Source organism: Sebastes fasciatus, chromosome 16 (genome assembly GCF_043250625.1).
Source record: "Sebastes fasciatus isolate fSebFas1 chromosome 16, fSebFas1.pri, whole genome shotgun sequence".
Lineage (NCBI taxonomy): Eukaryota > Metazoa > Chordata > Actinopteri > Perciformes > Sebastidae > Sebastes > Sebastes fasciatus.
The window spans coordinates 10249451-10268124 of NC_133810.1; the positions used below are offsets into that span (position 1 = coordinate 10249451).

General features: G+C 35.5%; 2 protein-coding genes and 1 pseudogene across 2 annotated transcripts; all 3 read right to left on the reverse strand.

The window, feature by feature from the left end:
• Positions 1-2843: 2843 nt before the first annotated feature.
• LOC141752589 (E3 ubiquitin/ISG15 ligase TRIM25-like) lies at positions 2844-4036 on the reverse strand (annotated as a pseudogene).
• A 6256-nt stretch (positions 4037-10292) lies between these two features.
• On the reverse strand, positions 10293-11966 carry LOC141752352 (tripartite motif-containing protein 16-like). The gene has a single exon (XM_074610207.1). It carries the CDS (start codon positions 11955-11957, stop codon positions 10293-10295), a length of 1665 nt encoding a protein of 554 aa, XP_074466308.1. The 5' UTR covers positions 11958-11966.
• A 3933-nt stretch (positions 11967-15899) lies between these two features.
• LOC141752590 (tripartite motif-containing protein 16-like) lies at positions 15900-17087 on the reverse strand. The gene has a single exon (XM_074610627.1). The coding sequence runs from the start codon at positions 17085-17087 to the stop codon at positions 15900-15902; it is 1188 nt and encodes a 395-aa protein (XP_074466728.1).
• Between the last annotated feature and the right edge of the window lie 1587 nt (positions 17088-18674).

The window sequence follows — 18674 nt, forward strand, 5'->3', positions numbered from 1 at the left end:
AAACTATTAGATTGTTTAGACATTTATTCCAATTTGTTGTTGTTGTTTTTATTTATCTTTTCCTTTCCTTACATTGTATTTGTTGTATAATGTATTTTATTTTTATATTATTTTTTATACCGTAAAATATATTTGCTGAATTTTCTGTAATGAAAAATGAACATGTTTATGTAACTATTATATTGAACTTTCCAAAAAAAATAAAATATGAAAAAAAACAGACACACCGGAAGCTGTCTTACTTAATGGCCCGGAAGCAGAATCCCGAGGTGTAACATCGTCTAACTGCATTTTATGTCACAAAGCTAGCTCGTTGTTATAATGTTGTGATACAGGGTTTTAGTTGATTGATGCACTCATGGTAAATAACATCAACACTGAATTAAAAGATACTTATAAGGATGAACAATAAGTTAGTTTAGGAGTGTTTATTGGACAGGACCTAGTTAGAGCTAATTCATCATTACTTAGATCATAACAACACATCTTAAACAACACAAACTGAACACAATAACCTTCATGAAGACAGGATTTATTACAGGGCTTTTGTGTTAGACTGCATTAGTTTTAGCTAGATGCACCTTTTATTAACTGGTAACTGAATGTACATGACTGGTTGACCTCTTCTAGCCTGATATTCAGACTATTACCTTTTAATTTCACTTCATTTGAATCACTCAACACATTTGAGATATGAGTTGTGATTTAGAGGTCTAGACCTTTTCAGTGCATCTTCCTTTAGACTCACTCAGCGGTTTTCAACTGGGAGGTAACCGTCAGCTTTTGGCAAAGAAAAGTAGAGTTGTTATTAGAAATAAGAGATAATCTTCAATTGATAGTTTCTGTTATATTTCCTTTTTTTTCATTATTGTTTTTTGAGTGATTTTCTTCTCTCACCATCATCAGCATTAAATCAACACATGGTCTGTTGTCGGTAGATGATGATTTAAAAAAGATATTACCTCACATTTTGAGTGTTTTTGAGACGACGTGAAGCCCAGTTATTCCTAAAGTGTGATTGGCGAAGCCTGTAAAGCTTTCTATAAGTCCCATTTTATTCCTGCATGATTGTTGTGGAATGTTCAAAAGTTGTGTAATAAATCTGAAAGTAAAACATTCTGCTGAAATATTGTCTTGAACATGATTTTCATTTACAAATAAAAAGACCCAAACATTTTACAAATTTAAAATCATTAAAAAATTGTGTTGTTTCTGGTGAAATCCACCAGAAAGTGGAAGTTATTTTATTGCCTTCATTAATCTCCCTGTGTTTGTCTGTTACCAAAATATCTTGAAAACTGATTGATTAGAAAGAAATTAAGTAGGAAAAGGACACTTTTATTTTTTTTGATACTCGGACAGTGAAATGAAGAATATAGAATATAGATTAGTCAACAATTTGTTTATTTATTTGTAGGATTTACAACATTGATTTTCATTAATGTATCCAAATAATTGTTATCATGAAAGTACATTTGAATTCTTTCTTAAAAAAAAAAGATTACTAAACTATTTTTCAAAAGGTTACATTTAAAATGATCCCAGTTTTCTGGTACTCGTACTTTTCTGGGTACATTAAAATAAAATTTGCTATTTTAACAGCAGCACAGTATGCAGAAAGTAAACATTACATTATATAAATTATGAAGATGTGAAGATTTAGTACAACTAAAAATGTTTTTAAAAGAAATTATATTACATTCATTTGACAGATGCTCAAAAATACAAACCCAAAAACATTTATACATTATTACATACATGACTGTGTTATTAATTTTGTAGTTTTTACATAATTAAGCCCATGTATATAATAACCAAATTCAATATTAAGTAGGACAAAAACTGATTTTTAGTCAGACATTTTGCATATGCAAAGTCAACAATTTATTTATTTAGGCTATTTATTTTTAGGATTTTTAACATTAACTTTTTATATATTTTTTTAACCATGTAAAGACACTTGAATTCACTCTTAAAAAGATGATTAGCTATTTTTCAGAAGGATACGTTTAAAATTAGACCAGTTTTTCCTGTACTTTTTGGGTACATTTACAAAAAAAGGTGATGTGATTTTGCAATATCAGTACAGACAGCAGTATGTAGAGTACTAAGAAGTAAACATGACTCTTTTTTAAAATCTATATTATATTCATTTTGCACAGTATACAGTATATAAGGAAAATGTTTAGTAAATATAACATAAGAATCAAATTTCAAAAAACAATCTCTATGTAGCAAATAAAAAAAACTTTTCATCATTTCATTGAATTAAAATAGAAGAAAAAAGTCCCACCCACTATGTTTGATCTCTGCAGTGCAGACACACCTCAACATTTACTGTACAGAGATGAATCACTCATTAAACTCTTGTCTACTTGAGTTCACAGAGCTTAGCAGTGGCTCCAACAACATTTAGAATCCAAAATCCAGCATAGAGAGGCTGAGTGAACGTGGTCTGGACTCTGTGGAGGAGAGTCATGGTTCCAGAGACGCTGTAGTAAGACAGAGTACCTGCTCTGTGATCCAGGTAAACTCCTATTCTGGAGGACTGAGGGCCTGAGACGGAAGTAGAAATATTGTTGTGTTCGAATTCATAACTACTACTGTAACAGTCTAATGACCAAGATTTGTCATTACATCCAAATCCACATTCTTCTCTTGTGCCTGTTCTTCTAATATCCTTGTATGCAACTGCTATACAAACGTCCCCGCTCCATTTCACCTCCCAGTAACAGCGTCCAGTCAGACCCTCTCTACTCAGGACCTGCTGCCTTTCACCAAATCTGTTTTGGTGATCCAAATATAACTGATCTCCTTTCATTAATGTTGCTTTTCTGTCCCTGTCACTCAATGACAAACGGTTGTGTGCTGTATTTGGATCCAGTGTGATTTGACAAGAATATTTCTTAAACTCAGCTCTGGTTCTGGGCTCTGCTTGTAAAACATCCACTTCAGTCACTGCCAGAGAGATCTTTCCCCACTCCTCACTCAGAACAGCCTGCAGTTTATCTCTGACCTCTGACACCGCCGCTGTCACATCCTCAAAGGAGCGCAGAGGACAGATATCAATGCTGGGAACGTCTTTAGATTCACTCAGACGTGACAGCGAGGGGTAGTTGTTTAGGAAGTGGAGGTGATCCTCTGTGTGTGAGAGCGTCTCCAGCTCAGTGTCTTTCCTCCGCAGCTCAATGATCTCCTGCTGCAGCTTCTCCTCAAGCTCTTTAGCTCGACTCACTTGAGTTGTCTGCTGGGATCTGATCTGCTGCTTCACTTCGGAGCTTCTTTTCTCAATGAGACGGATCAGCTCAGTGAAGATCTTCTCACTGTCTCTCACAGCTTCATCAGCAGAAAGATTGATAACCTCCACCCTCTGCTGAAGCACCTTCACGTCTTTCTCTCTGTCCTGGACTCTCTGTTGGACTTCTTGCCGACTCGCCCCGAGCTCCTTCTGCTTCTCAGCCCTCTCTGCTGCAGCGGAGACTGTGTCATGACCTTTATGATCATCCATGGAGCAGAGATAGCAGATGCACTTCTGATCGGTGCGGCAGAAAATCTTCATCACCTCGTCATGCTGAGAGCAGATGTTCTCCTGGAGCTTTAAAGTGGCCTCAACCAGCTTGTGTTTCTTTAATGGAGTTGCATTGTAGTGAGGCTGGAGGTGCTGCTCACAGTAAGAGGCCATACACACCAGACAGGACTTGAGGGCTTTTACCTTCATCCCAGAGCAGAAATCACAGGTCACGTCTCCCGGTCCAGCAGAGGAATGATCAGGTGAAGCAGCTTGAAGTCCTGCTTTCTTCAGTTCCTCCACAACCTCTGCTAACATGGTATTTTTCACCAGGACAGGCCTCGGTGTGAAGCTCTGCCTGCACTGAGGGCAGCTGTCTGTCTTCTTCTCATGCTCCTCACCCCAGTAGTCTTTAATACAGCTCATGCAGTAGCTGTGCCCACAGGGAATAGCCACCGGATCCTTTAGAAGATCCAGACAGATTGAACAGCTCAGTTTGTCTCGATCCAGAATCACTTGCTGCGCCATTTCTCCTCTAGACGACAGTGAATGTCTGAACGACAAGTCTGAACTGAATAGACTTCAAGCAGGAAGAGCCTCGACTTGCCAGTTAATAAAGTCTGGGTGGGGTTTGTAAAAGGTGTGCTTCATTCCAGGAAGAGGAGCGGTTTGAGAGTTGCTGTGTATCTTTAGCCCTCAGTTATAGTCTGTCTTTCAGATTCAGAACTACAGAATTAAATGGAAGACTTGCAATGTAATATATTACTACCACTACTACTATGACGAGTACTAATAAGTAAACATTAAATTATACAAATTATGTTCATGGAGATACTAAAATGACCTATTTTTTTAAACTTTGTGTTACATTCATTTGGCAGATGCACAAAAATCCAAATCCATTTATGTATTTTTACCTACATGACTCTTTTATTCATTTTGTAGTTTTTTATACAATTAAGCCCATTTATATAAAAACCAAATCCAATTGTAAGTGAACTGTACTCATATAGCACCTTGCATACACATAGAGAGAGATTCTCCCACTATGCACCTTGGACATCTACAAAAAGATCTAAAATGAGATTGTATCCGTTGATGAATTTAAGGGCATCATATTGAATGTGGTGATATGTGGCTGCCAGCATGTTAAACAGCTGTTCTTCTGTTTTATTGTGAGTTTTTGTATATAATGTTTAATATATTGTATTTTAATGTGTTGTAATTTTATATGGCCGGCCAGGTCTCTCTTGTTTTTTAATCTCAGTGGGAGTTCTTAGTAGAATAAAGGTAAAATAACACAAATAAAGAGAGAGAGGGGGTTAAAATGAAATGTACCAGAAGTGGCATTTGCTGGCATCCACACTTGACACCAACAGAGACACACCAACACTAGCAACCCCTGAAAGAAAAAACTCTCTAACTCTACCTGCCTGGTAGGCCTAGCCTGTAAAAATAGTATGGAAAGAAATGAAAAATGAAATGAAATGTTTTGTTACATCTGGATTTCCCTTCTCCCTCATTCTGTATAAAGATATGCAAGACAATCATATTTTAAATTTTTTTTTTCTATCCAGTTTTTTTACAGAGCAATATGCAGCACATAGGCGTGAATTTCTGCATTTCCTTGTAAATTAAAAGACACACAGGTTTAACAATAGATGCACTTTTTGCAATTGTGTAGGGAAAACTGTTGAACATGTGATTGTAGATTGTTTTCATGCTACTTCTTTTTGGTTTGATTTACAGAATAACTTCTCAAAACATTTTGAAAAAATATCATACTAACAAAGATTGAGATATTACTCACTATTAACAATCTTTTTCGGAAGATGAAATTTACAATTAATTAGATTAATATCTTAGCAAAACATTATATCCATAAAATGAAATGGCTTAAAAGAATATCCTCCTTTTATAAACATTACTTTATACAAACTATGAAGATATGAAGATTTAGTACAACTAAAATGACTTTAAAAATAAATTATATTACATTCATTTGGCAGATGCTCAAAAATCCAAACCCAAATACATTTATACATTTTTACATACATGACTGTTTTATTAATTTTGTAGTTTTTTTTTACATAATCAAGCCCATTCATATAATAACCAAATTCAATTTTTAGTAGAAAAAAAACAGATTTTTCGTCAGGCATTTTGCATTTGCAATATTTTCCATGCACAATATATAGTGAAAATGTTTAGTAGCCCTAATATAACATCAAACTTCAACAAACAAGATTGTTTAATCCCTATATATATAAAAAAGAAAGTATTTATTTTTCGTTTAACACATTCTGCTGAAATATTGTCTTGAAGTGGCAGTAGGCAACAATATTTTGGCATAATTTGGCAAAAATTCCATAATAACCTTTCAGCATAATGTAATTCAAGTGATCTGAGAGAAGGCTACACCTCTGCTCCTCCTCATGGCTCCTTTTACAGGCTTTAGAACATCTTGCCCGTGACGGCAGACTTTGACCAATCACAGGGCATTTCAGAGAGAGCGTTCCTATTGGCTGTTCCACAAAAGGAGATGCGCGTTCACGTCTGGTCTCTGCAGATAGTGAAAGCCTCGGTCAATGGCGGAACAACCTACTGAAAAGCTTGCTATTCCAGCATTGGCAGCAACTGCCTACACCTCAAAACAACCCAAAAAAAGAAAGACAGACTTTCAAAAAGACAGTCCAAAAGAGAGTCCGACAATAAGCGGAATAAAACGCGTGTCAATATCGGCGAAGCGTTTCAGCGGTGGAGAGATCTCCGGGACAGCATCGGCCTCACGTTGGACTCTGAGCTAGCAGTTCTTCTCCTGGACAGGTAAGCTACTAACTTCGTTTTCCTGTAATATCTAAATGTTTTGTACTGATTTGTTTGTAGGTAGCTTTACCGTGAAAGCAGGCGATGAGTAGCCAGGTTGAATGTACGTTAGCCTTCTGCTAACCGTAGCCCGAGGCTTGCTGCGGCTAATTCAAGTCCATGTTTATGTTTATGTAGCTACTGTAGCTGGATCCTTGAATCACAGTCTGTCATCTCAAAGGGCTTTATAGACCCATACGTTTACTAAGAGAAAGAACGGACGGTAATTCCCATAGAATTGCCGCTATATAACGACACATCACAGTCAGTAGTACTCGATACAGTAACCTATATGAGTAGCGTTACTCATACAGTAACGTTACTCATACAGTAACGTTACTCATACAGTAACGTTACTCATACAGTAACGTTACTCATACAGTAGTGTTACTCATACAGTAACCTGTATGAGTAACGTTAGGTTACTCATATAGCGTAGCGACAAGTCTGAGATGAATAGACTTTGAGCGGTAGGAGCCTTGTATAACCGGTAAATAAAGTCTAGGTGGGGTTTGTAAAAGTTGTGCTTCATTTAAGGGAGAGGAGAAGTTTGAGAGTTGCTGTGTGTCTTTAGTCCTCAGTTATAGTCTGTCTTTCAGATACAGAACTACAGAATTAAATTGGAAAACTTGCAATGTAATATATTACTACCACTACTACTATGATGAGTACTAATAAGTAAACATTAAATTATACCACTTATGTTCATGGAGATACTAAAATGACCTATTTTTTTAAACTTCGTGTTACATTCATTTGGCAGATGCACAAAAATCCAAATACATTCATGCATTTTTACATACATGACTGTTATATTAATTTTGTAGTTTTTACATAATTAAGCCCATTTATATAAAAAACAAATCCAATTCTAAGTGAACTGTACTCATATAGCACCTTGCATACACATAGAGAGATATTATCCCACTATGCACCTTGGACATCTACAAAAAGATTCAAAATGCACCAACACTAGCAACCCCTGAAAGAAAAAACTCTAACTCTACCTGCCTGGTAGGACTAGCCTGTAAAAATAGTATGGAAAAGAAATGAAAAATGAAATGAAATGATTTGTTATATCTGGATTTCCCTTCTCCATTCTGTATAAAGACAAGACAATCATATTTTAAGTTATTTTTTCTGTCCAGTTTTATTACAGAGCAATATGCAGCACATAGGCGTGAATTTCTGCATTTCCTCGTAAATTAAAAGACACACCGGTTTAACAATAGATGCACTTTTTGCAATTGTGAAGGGAAAACTGTTGAACATGTGTTTGCAGATTGTTTTCATGCTACTTCTTTTTGGTTTGATTTACAGAATAACTTCTCATAAACATTTTGAAAAAAATATCATAATAAACAAAGATTGAGATATTACTCACTTTTAACAATCCCAGTTTTTCGGCAGATGAAATTTACAAAATGAATTAGATTAATATCTTAGCAAAACATTATATCCATAAAATGATATGGCTTAAAAGAATATCCCTCTTTTATACTTTTAAAGATACTGATTTTAAAACATATTTGACGATGATAGAAAATTCTAAATTGCCAAAAACGATTAGATTGTTTAGACATTTATTCCAATTTGTTGTTGTTTTTATTTATCTTTTCCTTTCCTTACATTGTATTTGTTGTATAATGTATTTTATTTTTATATTATTTTTTATACTGTAAAATATATTTGCTGAATTTTCTGTAATGAAACATGAACATGTTTATGTAACTATTATATTGAACTTTCCAAAAAAAATAAAGTATGAAAAAAAACAGACACACCGGAAGCTGTCTTACTTAATGGCCCGGAAGCAGAATCCCGAGGTGTAACATCTGCTAACTGCATTTTATGTCACAAAGCTAGCTCGTTGTTATAATGTTGTGATACAGGGTTTTAGTTGATTGATGCACTCATGGTAAATAACATCAACACTGAATTAAAACATACTTGTAAGGATGAACAATAAGTTAGTTTAGGAGTGTTTATTGGACAGGACATAGCTAGAGCTAATTCAACATTACTTAGATCATAACAACATATCTTAAACAACACAAACTGAACACAATAACCTTCATGAAGACAGGATTTATTACAGGGCTTTTGTGTTAGACTGCATTAGTTTTAGCTAGATGCACCTTTTATTAACCGGTAACTGAATGTACATGACTGGTTGACCTCTTCTAGCCTGATATTCAGACTATTACCTTTTAATTTCACTTCATTTGAATCACTCAACACATTTGAGATATGAGTTGTGATTTAGAGGGTTAAACCTTTTCAGTGCATCTTCCTTTAGACTCACTCAGCGATTTTCAACTGGGAGGTAACCGTCAGCTTTTGGCAAAGAAAAGTAGAGTTGTTATTAGAAATAAGAGATAATCTTCAATGATAGTTTCTGTTATATTTCCTTTTTTTTCATTATTGTTTTTTGAGTGATTTTCTTCTCTCACCATCATCAGCATTAAATCAACACATGGTCTGTTGTCGGTAGATGATGATTTAAAAAAGATATTACCTCACATTTTGAGTGTTTTTGAGACGACGTGAAGCCCAGTTATTCCTAAAGTGTGATTGGCGAAGCCTGTAAAGCTTTCTATAAGTCCCATTTTATTCCTGCATGATTGTTGTGGAATGTTCAAAAGTTGTGTAATAAATCTGAAAGTAAAACATTCTGCTGAAATATTGTCTTGAACATGATTTCCATTTGCAAAAAAAAGACCCCAACATTTTACAAATTTAAAATCATTCCAAAATTGTGTTGTTTCTGGTGAAATCCACCAGAAAGTGAAAGTTATTTCATTGCCTTCATTAATCTCCCTGTGTGTTTGTCTGTTACCAAAATATCTTGAAAACTGATTGATTAGAAAGAAATGAAGTAGGAAAAGGACAGATTTTTTTTTGATATTCGGACAGTGAAATGAAGAATATAGAATATAGATAAGTCAACAATTTATTTATTTTTTTAGGATTTACAACATTGATTTTCATTAATGTATCCAAATAATTGTTATCATGAAAGTACATTTGAATTCTTTCTTAAAAAAAAAGATTACTAAACTATTTTTCAAAATGTTACATTTAAAATGATCCCAGTTTTCTGGTACTCGTACTTTTTGGGTACATTAAAATAAAAGTTGCTATTTTAACAGCAGCACAGTATGCAGAAAGTAAACATTACATTATACAAATTATGAAGATGTGAAGATTTAGTACAACTAAAAATATTTTTAAAAGAAATTATATTACATTCATTTGACAGATGCTCAAAAATACAAACCCAAATACATTTATACATTTTTACATACATGACTGTTTTATTAATTTGGTAGTTTTTACATAATTAAGCCCATGTATATAATAACCAAATTCAATATTAAGTAGGACAAAAACTGATTTTTAGTCAGACATTTTGCATATGCAAAGTCAACAATTTATTTATTTAGGCTATTTATTTTTAGGATTTTTAACATTAACTTTTTATATATTTTTTTAACCATGTAAAGACACTTGAATTCACTCTTAAAAAGATGATTAGCAATTTTTCAGAAGGATACGTTTAAAATTAGACCAGTTTTTCCTGTACTTTTTGGGTACATTTACAAAAAAAGGTGATGTGATTTTACAATATCAGTACAGACAGCAGTATGTAGAGTACTAAGAAGTAAACATGACTCTTTTTTAAAATCTATATTATATTCATTTTGCACAGTATACAGTATAAGGAAAATGTTTAGCAAAAATAACATCAGAATCAAATTTCGACAAATAATCTCTATGTAGCAAATAAAAAAAACTTTTCATCATTTCATTGAATTAAAATAGAAGAAAAAAGTCCCACCCACTATGTTTGATCTCTGCAGTGCAGACACACCTCAACATTTACTGTACAGAGATGAATCACTCATTAAACTCTTGTCTACTTGAGCTCACACAGCTCAGCAGTGGCTCCAACAACATTTAGAATCCAAAATCCAGCATAGAGAGGCTGAGTGAACGTGGTCTGGACTCTGTGGAGGAGAGTCATGGTTCCAGAGACGCTGTAGTAAGACAGAGTACCTGCTCTGTGATCCAGGTAAACTCCTATTCTGGAGGACCGAGGGCCTGAGACGGAAGTAGAAATATTGTTGTGTTCGAATTTATAACTACTACTGTAACAGTCTAATGACCAAGATTTGTCATTACATCCAAATCCACATTCTTCTCTTGTGCCTGTTCTTCTAATATCCTTGTATGCAACTGCTATACAAACGTCCCCGCTCCATTTCACCTCCCAGTAACAGCGTCCAGTCAGACCCTCTCTACTCAGGACCTGCTGCCTTTCACCAAATCTGTCTTGGTGATCCAAATATAACTGATCTCCTTTCATTAATGTTGCTTTTCTGTCCCTGTCACTCAATGACAAATTGTTGTGTGCTGTATTTGGATCCAGTGTGATTTGACAAGAATATTTCATAAACTCAGCTCTGGTTCTGGGCTCTGCTTGTAAAACATCCACTTCAGTCACTGCCAGAGAGATCTTTCCCCACTCCTCACTCAGAACAGCCTGCAGTTTATCTCTGACCTCTGACACCGCCGCTGTCACAGCCTCAAAGGTGCGCAGAGGACAGATATCAATGCTGGGAACGTCTTTAGATTCGCTCAGACGTGACAGTGAGGGGTAGTTGTTTAGGAAATGGAGGTGATCCTCTGTGTGTGAGAGCGTCTCCAGCTCAGTGTCTTTCCTCCGCAGCTCAGTGATCTCCTGCTGCAGCTTCTCCTCAAGCTCTTTAGCTCGACTCACTTGAGTTGTCTGCTGGGATCTGATCTGCTGCTTCACTTCGGAGCTTCTTTTCTTAATGAGACGGATCAGCTCAGTGAAGATCTTCTCACTGTCCCTCACAGCTTCATCAGCAGAAAGATTGATAGCCTCCACCCTCTGCTGAAGCACCTTCACGTCTTTCTCTCTGTCCTGGACTCTCTGTTGGATTTCTTGCCGACTCGCCCCGAGCTCCTTCTGCCTCTCAGCCCTCTCTGCTGCAGCGGAGACTGTGTCATGACCTTTATGATCATCCATGGAGCAGAGATAGCAGATGCACTTCTGATCAGTGCGGCAGAAAATCTTCATCACCTCGTCATGCTGAGAGCAGATGTTCTCCTGGAGCTTTAAAGTGGCCTCAACCAGCTTGTGTTTCTTTAATGGAGCTACATTGTAGTGAGGCTGGAGGTGCTGCTCACAGTAAGAGGCCATACACGCCAGACAGGACTTGAGGGCTTTCACCTTCATCCCAGAGCAGAAATCACAGGTCACGTCTCCAGGTCCAGCAGAGGAATGATCAGGTGAAGCAGCTTGAAGTCCTGCTTTCTTCAGTTCCTCCACTAACTCTGCTAATATGGTATTTTTCACCAGGACAGGCCTCGGTGTGAAGCTCTGCCTGCACTGAGGGCAGCTGTGTGTCTTCGTCTCATGCTCCTCACCCCAGTAGTCTTTAATACAGCTCATGCAGTAGCTGTGCCCACAGGGAATAGCCACCGGATCCTTTAGAAGATCCAGACAGATTGAACAGCTCAGTTTGTCTCGATCCAGAATCACTTGCTGCGCCATTTCTCCTCTAGACGACAGTGAGTGTCTGTAAGTTTCACTCTCTGTTTCCAGATAAATGCTGTGCTCATTTCCTCAATGTTTGTCCACTGATCTGCAGTGTATGAGCGTTCCAGCTCTTACATTTGATCACATGGTGTTTGCACCCATCTGTAAATGGGCAGATCTGTGAAAGGGGAGGGAACGACAAGTCTGAGATGAATAGACTTTGAGCGGGAGGAGCCTCGCCTTGCCAGTAAATAAAGTCTAGGTGGGGTTTGTAAAAGGTGTGCTTCATTCCAGGAAGAGGAGCGGTTTGAGCGTTGCTGTGTGTCTTTAGTCCTCAGTTATAGTCTGTCTTTCAGATACAGAACTACAGAATTACTACTACTATGATGAGTACTAATAAGTAAACATTAAATTATACAAATTATGTTCATGGAGATTCTAAAATGACCTATTTTTTTAAACTTTGTGTTACATTCATTTGGCAGATGCACAAAAATCCAAATCCATTTATGTATTTTTATATACATGACTCTTTTATTCATTTTGTAGTTTTTTATATAATTAAGCCCATTTATATAAAAACCAAATCCAATTGTAAGTGAACTGTACTCATATAGCACCTTGCATACACATAGAGAGAGATTCTCCCACTATGCACCTTGGATATCTACAAAAAGATCTAAAATGAGATCATATCCATTGACGAATTTAAGGGCATCATATTGAATGTGGTGATATGTGGTTACCAGCATGTTAAACAGCTGTTCTTCTGTCTTATTGGGAGTTTTTGTATATAATGTTTAATATGTTGTATTTTAATGTGTTGTAATTGTATATGGCCGGCCAGGTCTCTCTTGTTTTTTAATCTCAATGGGAGTTCTTAGTAGAATAAAGGTAAAATAACATAAATAAAGAGAGAGAGGGGGTTAAAATGAAATGTACCAGAAGTGGCATTTGCTGGCATCCACACTTGACACCAACAGAGACACACCAACACTAGCAACCCCTGAAAGAAAAAAACTCTCTAACTCTACCTGCCTGGTAGGACTAGCCTGTAAAAATAGTATGGAAAAGAAATGAAAAATGAAATGAAATGTTTTGTTATATCTGGATTTCCCTTCTCCCTCATTCTGTATAAAGACAAGACAATCATATTTTATGTTATTTTTTTCTGTCCAGTTTTATTACAGAGCAATATGCAGCACATAGGCGTGAATTTCTGCATTTCCTCGTAAATTAAAAGACACACCGGTTTAACAATAGATGCACTTTTTGCAATTGTGAAGGGAAAACTGTTGAACATGTGATTGTAGATTGTTTTCATGCTACTTCTTTTTGGTTTGATTTACAGAATAACTTCTGATAAACATTTTGAAAAAAATATCATAAACAAAGATCGAGGTATTACTCACTTTTAACAATCCCAGTTTTTCTGCAGATGAAATTTATAAAATTAATTTGATTAATATCTTAGCAAAACATTATATCCATAAAATGATATGGCTTAAAAGAATATCCTCCTTTTATAGTTTTAAAGATTATGATTTTAAAACATATTTGACTATGATTGAAAATTCTAAATTGGCAAAAACTATTAGATTGTTTAGACATTTTAAATTTATTCCACTTTATTGTTTTTATTTATCTTTTCCTTTCCTTACATTGTATTTGTTGTATAATGTATTTTATTTTTATATTATTGTTTTATACCGTAAAATATATTTGCTGAATTTTCTGTAATGAAACATGAACATGTTTATGTAACTATTATATTGAACTTTCCAAAAAAAATAAAGTATGAAAAAAAACAGACACACCGGAAGCTGTCTTACTTAATGGCCCGGAAGCAGAATCCCGAGGTGTAACATCTGCTAACTGCATTTTATGTCACAAAGCTAGCTCGTTGTTATAATGTTGTGATACAGGGTTTTAGTTGATTGATGCACTCATGGTAAATAACATCAACACTGAATTAAAACATACTTGTAAGGATGAACAATAAGTTAGTTTAGGAGTGTTTATTGGACAGGACCTAGCTAGAGCTAATTCAACATTACTTAGATCATAACAACATATCTTAAACAACACAAACTGAACACAATAACCTTCATGAAGATAGGATTTATTACAGGGCTTTTGTGTTAGACTGCATTAGTTTTAGCTAGATGCACCTTTTATTAACTGGTAACTGAATGTACATGACTGGTTGACCTCTTCTAGCCTGATATTCAGACTATTACCTTTTAATTTCACTTCATTTGAATCACTCAACACATTTGAGATATGAGTTGTGATTTAGAGGGTTAAACCTTTTCAGTGCATCTTCCTTTAGACTCACTCAGCGATTTTCAACTGGGAGGTAACCGTCAGCTTTTGTCAAAGAAAAGTAGAGTTGTTATTAGAAATAAGAGATAATCTTCAATTGATAGTTTCTGTTATATTTCCTTTTTTTTCATTATTGTTTTTTGAGTGATTTTCTTCTCTCACCATCATCAGCATTAAATCAACACTTGGTCTGTTGTCGGTAGATGATGATTTAAAAAATATATTACCTCACATTTTGAGTGTTTTTGAGACGACGTGCAGCCCAGTTATTCCTAAAGTGTGATTGGCGAAGCCTGTAAAGCTTTCTATAATTCCCATTTTATTCCTGCATGATTGTTGTGGAATGTTCAAAAGTTGTGTAATAAATCTGAAAGTAAAACATTCTGCTGAAATATTGTCTTGAACATGATTTTCATTTGCAAAAAAAAAGACCCCAACATTTTACAAATTTAAAATCATTCCAAAATTGTGTTGTTTCTGGTGAAATCCACCAGAAAGTGAAAGTTATTTTATTGCCTTCATTAATCTCCCTGTGTGTTACCAAAATATCTTGAAAATTGATTGATTAGAAAGAAATTAAGTAGGAAAAGGACACTTTTTATTTTTGATACTCGGACAGTGAAATGAAGAATATAGAATATAGATAAGTCAACAATTTATTTATTTATTTTGTAGGATTTACAACATTGATTTTCATTAATGTATCCAAATAATTGTTATCATGAAAGTACATTTGAATTCTTTCTTAAAAAAAAAAAAAGATTAATAAATTATTTTTCAAAATGTTACATTTAAAATGATCCCAGCTTTCTGGTACTTGTAATTTTCTGGGTACATTAAAATAAAAGTTGCTATTTTAACAGCAGCACAGTATGCAGAAAGTAAACATTACATAATACAAATTATGAAGATATGAAGATTTAGTACAACTCAAAATATTTTTAAAAGAAATTATATTACATTTATTTGGCAGATGCTCAAAAATACAAACCCAAATACATTTATACATTATTACATACATGACTGTTTTATTAATTTTGTAGTTTTTACATAATTAAGCCCATTAATATAATAACCAAAATCAATTTTAAGTAGAACAAAAACTGATTTTTAGTCAGACATTTTGCATATGCAAAGTCAACAATTTATTTATTTAGGCTATTTATTTTTAGGATTTTTAACATTAACTTTTTATATATTTTTTTAACCATGTAAAGACACTTGAATTCACCCTTAAAAAAATGATTAGCTATTTTTCAGAAGGATATGTTCAACATTAGACCAGTTTTTCCTGTACTTTTTGGGTACATTTACCAAAAAAAGGTGATGTGATTTTGCAATATCAGTACAGACAGCAGTATGTAGAGTACTAACAAGTAAACATTACTCCCTTTTTAAATCTATATTACATTCATTTTGCACAGTATACAGTATAAAGAAAATGTTTAGTAAATATAACATAAGAATCAAATTTCAACAAACAATCTCTATGTAGCAAATAAAAAAAAGTTTTCATCATTTCATTGAATTAAAATACAATAAAAAAAGTCCTACTCACTATGTTTGATCTCTGCAGTGCAGACACATCTCAACATTTACTGTAAAGAGATGAATCACTCATTAAACTCTTGTTTACTTGAGCTCACACAGCTCAGCAGAGACTCCATCAGTACTTGGAAGCCAAATTCCAGCATAGAGAGGCTGAGTGAACGTGGTCTGGACTCTGTGGAGGAGAGTCATGGTTTCAGAGACGCTGTAGTAAGACAGAGTACCTGCCCTGTGATCCAGGTAAACTCCTATTCTGGAGGACTGAGGGCCTGAGACGGAAGTACAAATATTGTTGTGTCCGAATGTATAACTTCTACTGTCACAGCCTAATGACCAAGATTTGTCATTATATCCAAATCCACTTTCATACACGCTGCCTGTTCTGCTAATATCCTTGTATGCAACTGCTATAAAAACGGTCCCACTCCGTTTCACCTCCCAGTAACAGCGTCCAGTCAGACCCTCTCTACTCAGGACCTGACTCCATTTATCAAATCTGTCTTGGTGATCCAAATATAACTGTTCTCCTTCCATTGCTGTTGCTTTTCTGTCCCTGTCACTCAATGACAAACGGTTGTGTGCTGTATTTGGATCCAGTGTGATTTGACAAGAATATTTCATAAACTCAGCTCTGGTTCTGGGCTCTGCTTGTAAAACATCCACTTCAGTCACTGCCAGAGAGATCTTTCCCCACTCCTCACTCAGAACAGCCTGCAGTTTATCTCTGACCTCTGACACCGCCGCTGTCACATCCTCAAAGGAGCGCAGAGGACAGATATCAATGCTGGGAACGTCTTTAGATTCGCTCAGCCGTGACAGCGAGGGGTAGTTGTTTAGGAAATGGAGGTGATCCTCTGTGTGTGAGAGCGTCTCCAGCTCAGTGTCTTTCCTCCGCAGCTCAGTGATCTCCTGCTGCAGCTTCTCCTCAAGCTCTTTAGCTCGACTCACTTGAGTTGTCTGCTGGGATCTGATCTGCTGCTTCACTTCGGAGCTTCTTTTCTTAATGAGACGGATCAGCTCAGTGAAGATCTTCTCACTGTCTCTCACAGCTTCATCAGCAGAAAGATTGATAAACTCCACCCTCTGCTGAAGCACCTTCACGTCTTTCTCTCTGTCCTGGACTCTCTGTTGGATTTCTTGCCGACTCGCCCCGAGCTCCTTCTGCCTCTCAGCCCTCTCTGCTGCAGCGGAGACTGTGTCATGACCTTTATGATCATCCATGGAGCAGAGATAGCAGATGCACTTCTGATCAGTGCGGCAGAAAATCTTCATCACCTCGTCATGCTGAGAGCAGATGTTCTCCTGGAGCTTTAAAGTGGCCTCAACCAGCTTGTGTTTCTTTAATGGAGCTACATTGTAGTGAGGCTGGAGGTGCTGCTCACAGTAAGAGGCCATACACGCCAGACAGGACTTGAGGGCTTTCACCTTCATCCCAGAGCAGAAATCACAGGTCACGTCAAATAAAGTATGAAAAAAAACAGACACACCGGAAGCTGTCTTACTTAATGGCCCGGAAGCAGAATCCCGAGGTGTAACATCTGCTAACTGCATTTTATGTCACAAAGCTAGCTCGTTGTTATAATGTTATGATACAGGGTTTTAGTTGATTGATGCACTCATGGTAAATAACATCAACACTGAATTAAAACATACTTGTAAGGATGAACAATAAGTTAGTTTAGGAGTGTTTATTGGACAGGACCTAGCTAGAGCTAGTTCAACATTACTTAGATCATAACAACACATCTTAAACAACACAAACTGAACACAATAACCTTCATGAAGACAGGATTTATTACAGGGCTTTTGTGTTAGACTGCATTAGTTTTAGCTAGATGTACCTTTTATTAACTGGTAACTGAATGTACATGACTGGTTGACCTCTTCTAGCCTGATATTCAGACTATTACCTTTTAATTTCACTTCATTTGAATCACTCAACACATTTGAGATATGAGTTGTGATTTAGAGGTCTAGACCTTTTCAGTGCATCTTCCTTTAGACTCACTCAGTTATTTTCAACTGGAAGGTAACCGTCAGCTTTTGGCAAAGAAAAGTAGAGTTGTTATTAGAAATAAGAGATAATCTTCAATTGATAGTTTCTGTTATATTTCCTTTTTTTCATTATTGTTTTTTGAGTGATTTTCTTCTCTCACCATCATCAGCATTAAATCAACACATGGTCTGTTGTCGGTAGATGATGATTTAAAAAAGATATTACCTCACATTTTGAGTGTTTTTGAGACGACGTGCAGCCCAGTTATTCCTAAAGTGTGATTGGCGAAGCCTGTAAAGCTTTCTATAATTCCCATTTTATTCCTGCATGATTGTTGTGGAATGTTCAAAAGTTGTGTAATAAATCTGAAAGTAAAACATTCTGCTGAAATATTGTCTTGAACATGATTTTCATTTGCAAAAAAAAGACCCCAACATTTTACAAATTTAAAATCATTCCAAAATTGTGTTGTTTCTGGTGAAATCCACCAGAAAGTGGAAGTTATTTCATTGCCTTCATTAATCTCCCTGTGTGTTTGTCTGTTACCAAAATATCTTGAAAATTGATTGATTAGAAAGAAATTAAGTAGGAAAAGGACAGATTTTTTTTTGATACTCGGACAGTGAAATGAAGAATATAGAATATAGATTAGTTAACAATTTATTTATTTTTTTAGGATTTACAACATTGATTTTCATTAATGTATCCAAATAATTGTTATCATGAAAGTACATTTGAATTCTTTCTTAAAAAAAAAGATTACTAAACTATTTTTCAAAATGTTACATTTAAAATGATCCCAGTTTTCTGGTACTCGTACTTTTTGGGTACATTAAAATAATAGTTGCTATTTTAACAGCAGC

Excerpts from the sequence above, each read along its gene's own strand:
- LOC141752352 (XM_074610207.1), bottom strand. The coding sequence starts at position 11,957 with ATGGCGCAGCAAGTGATTCTGGATCGAGACAAACTGAGCTGTTCAATC.
- LOC141752590 (XM_074610627.1), bottom strand. The coding sequence starts at position 17,087 with ATGAAGATTTTCTGCCGCACTGATCAGAAGTGCATCTGCTATCTCTGC.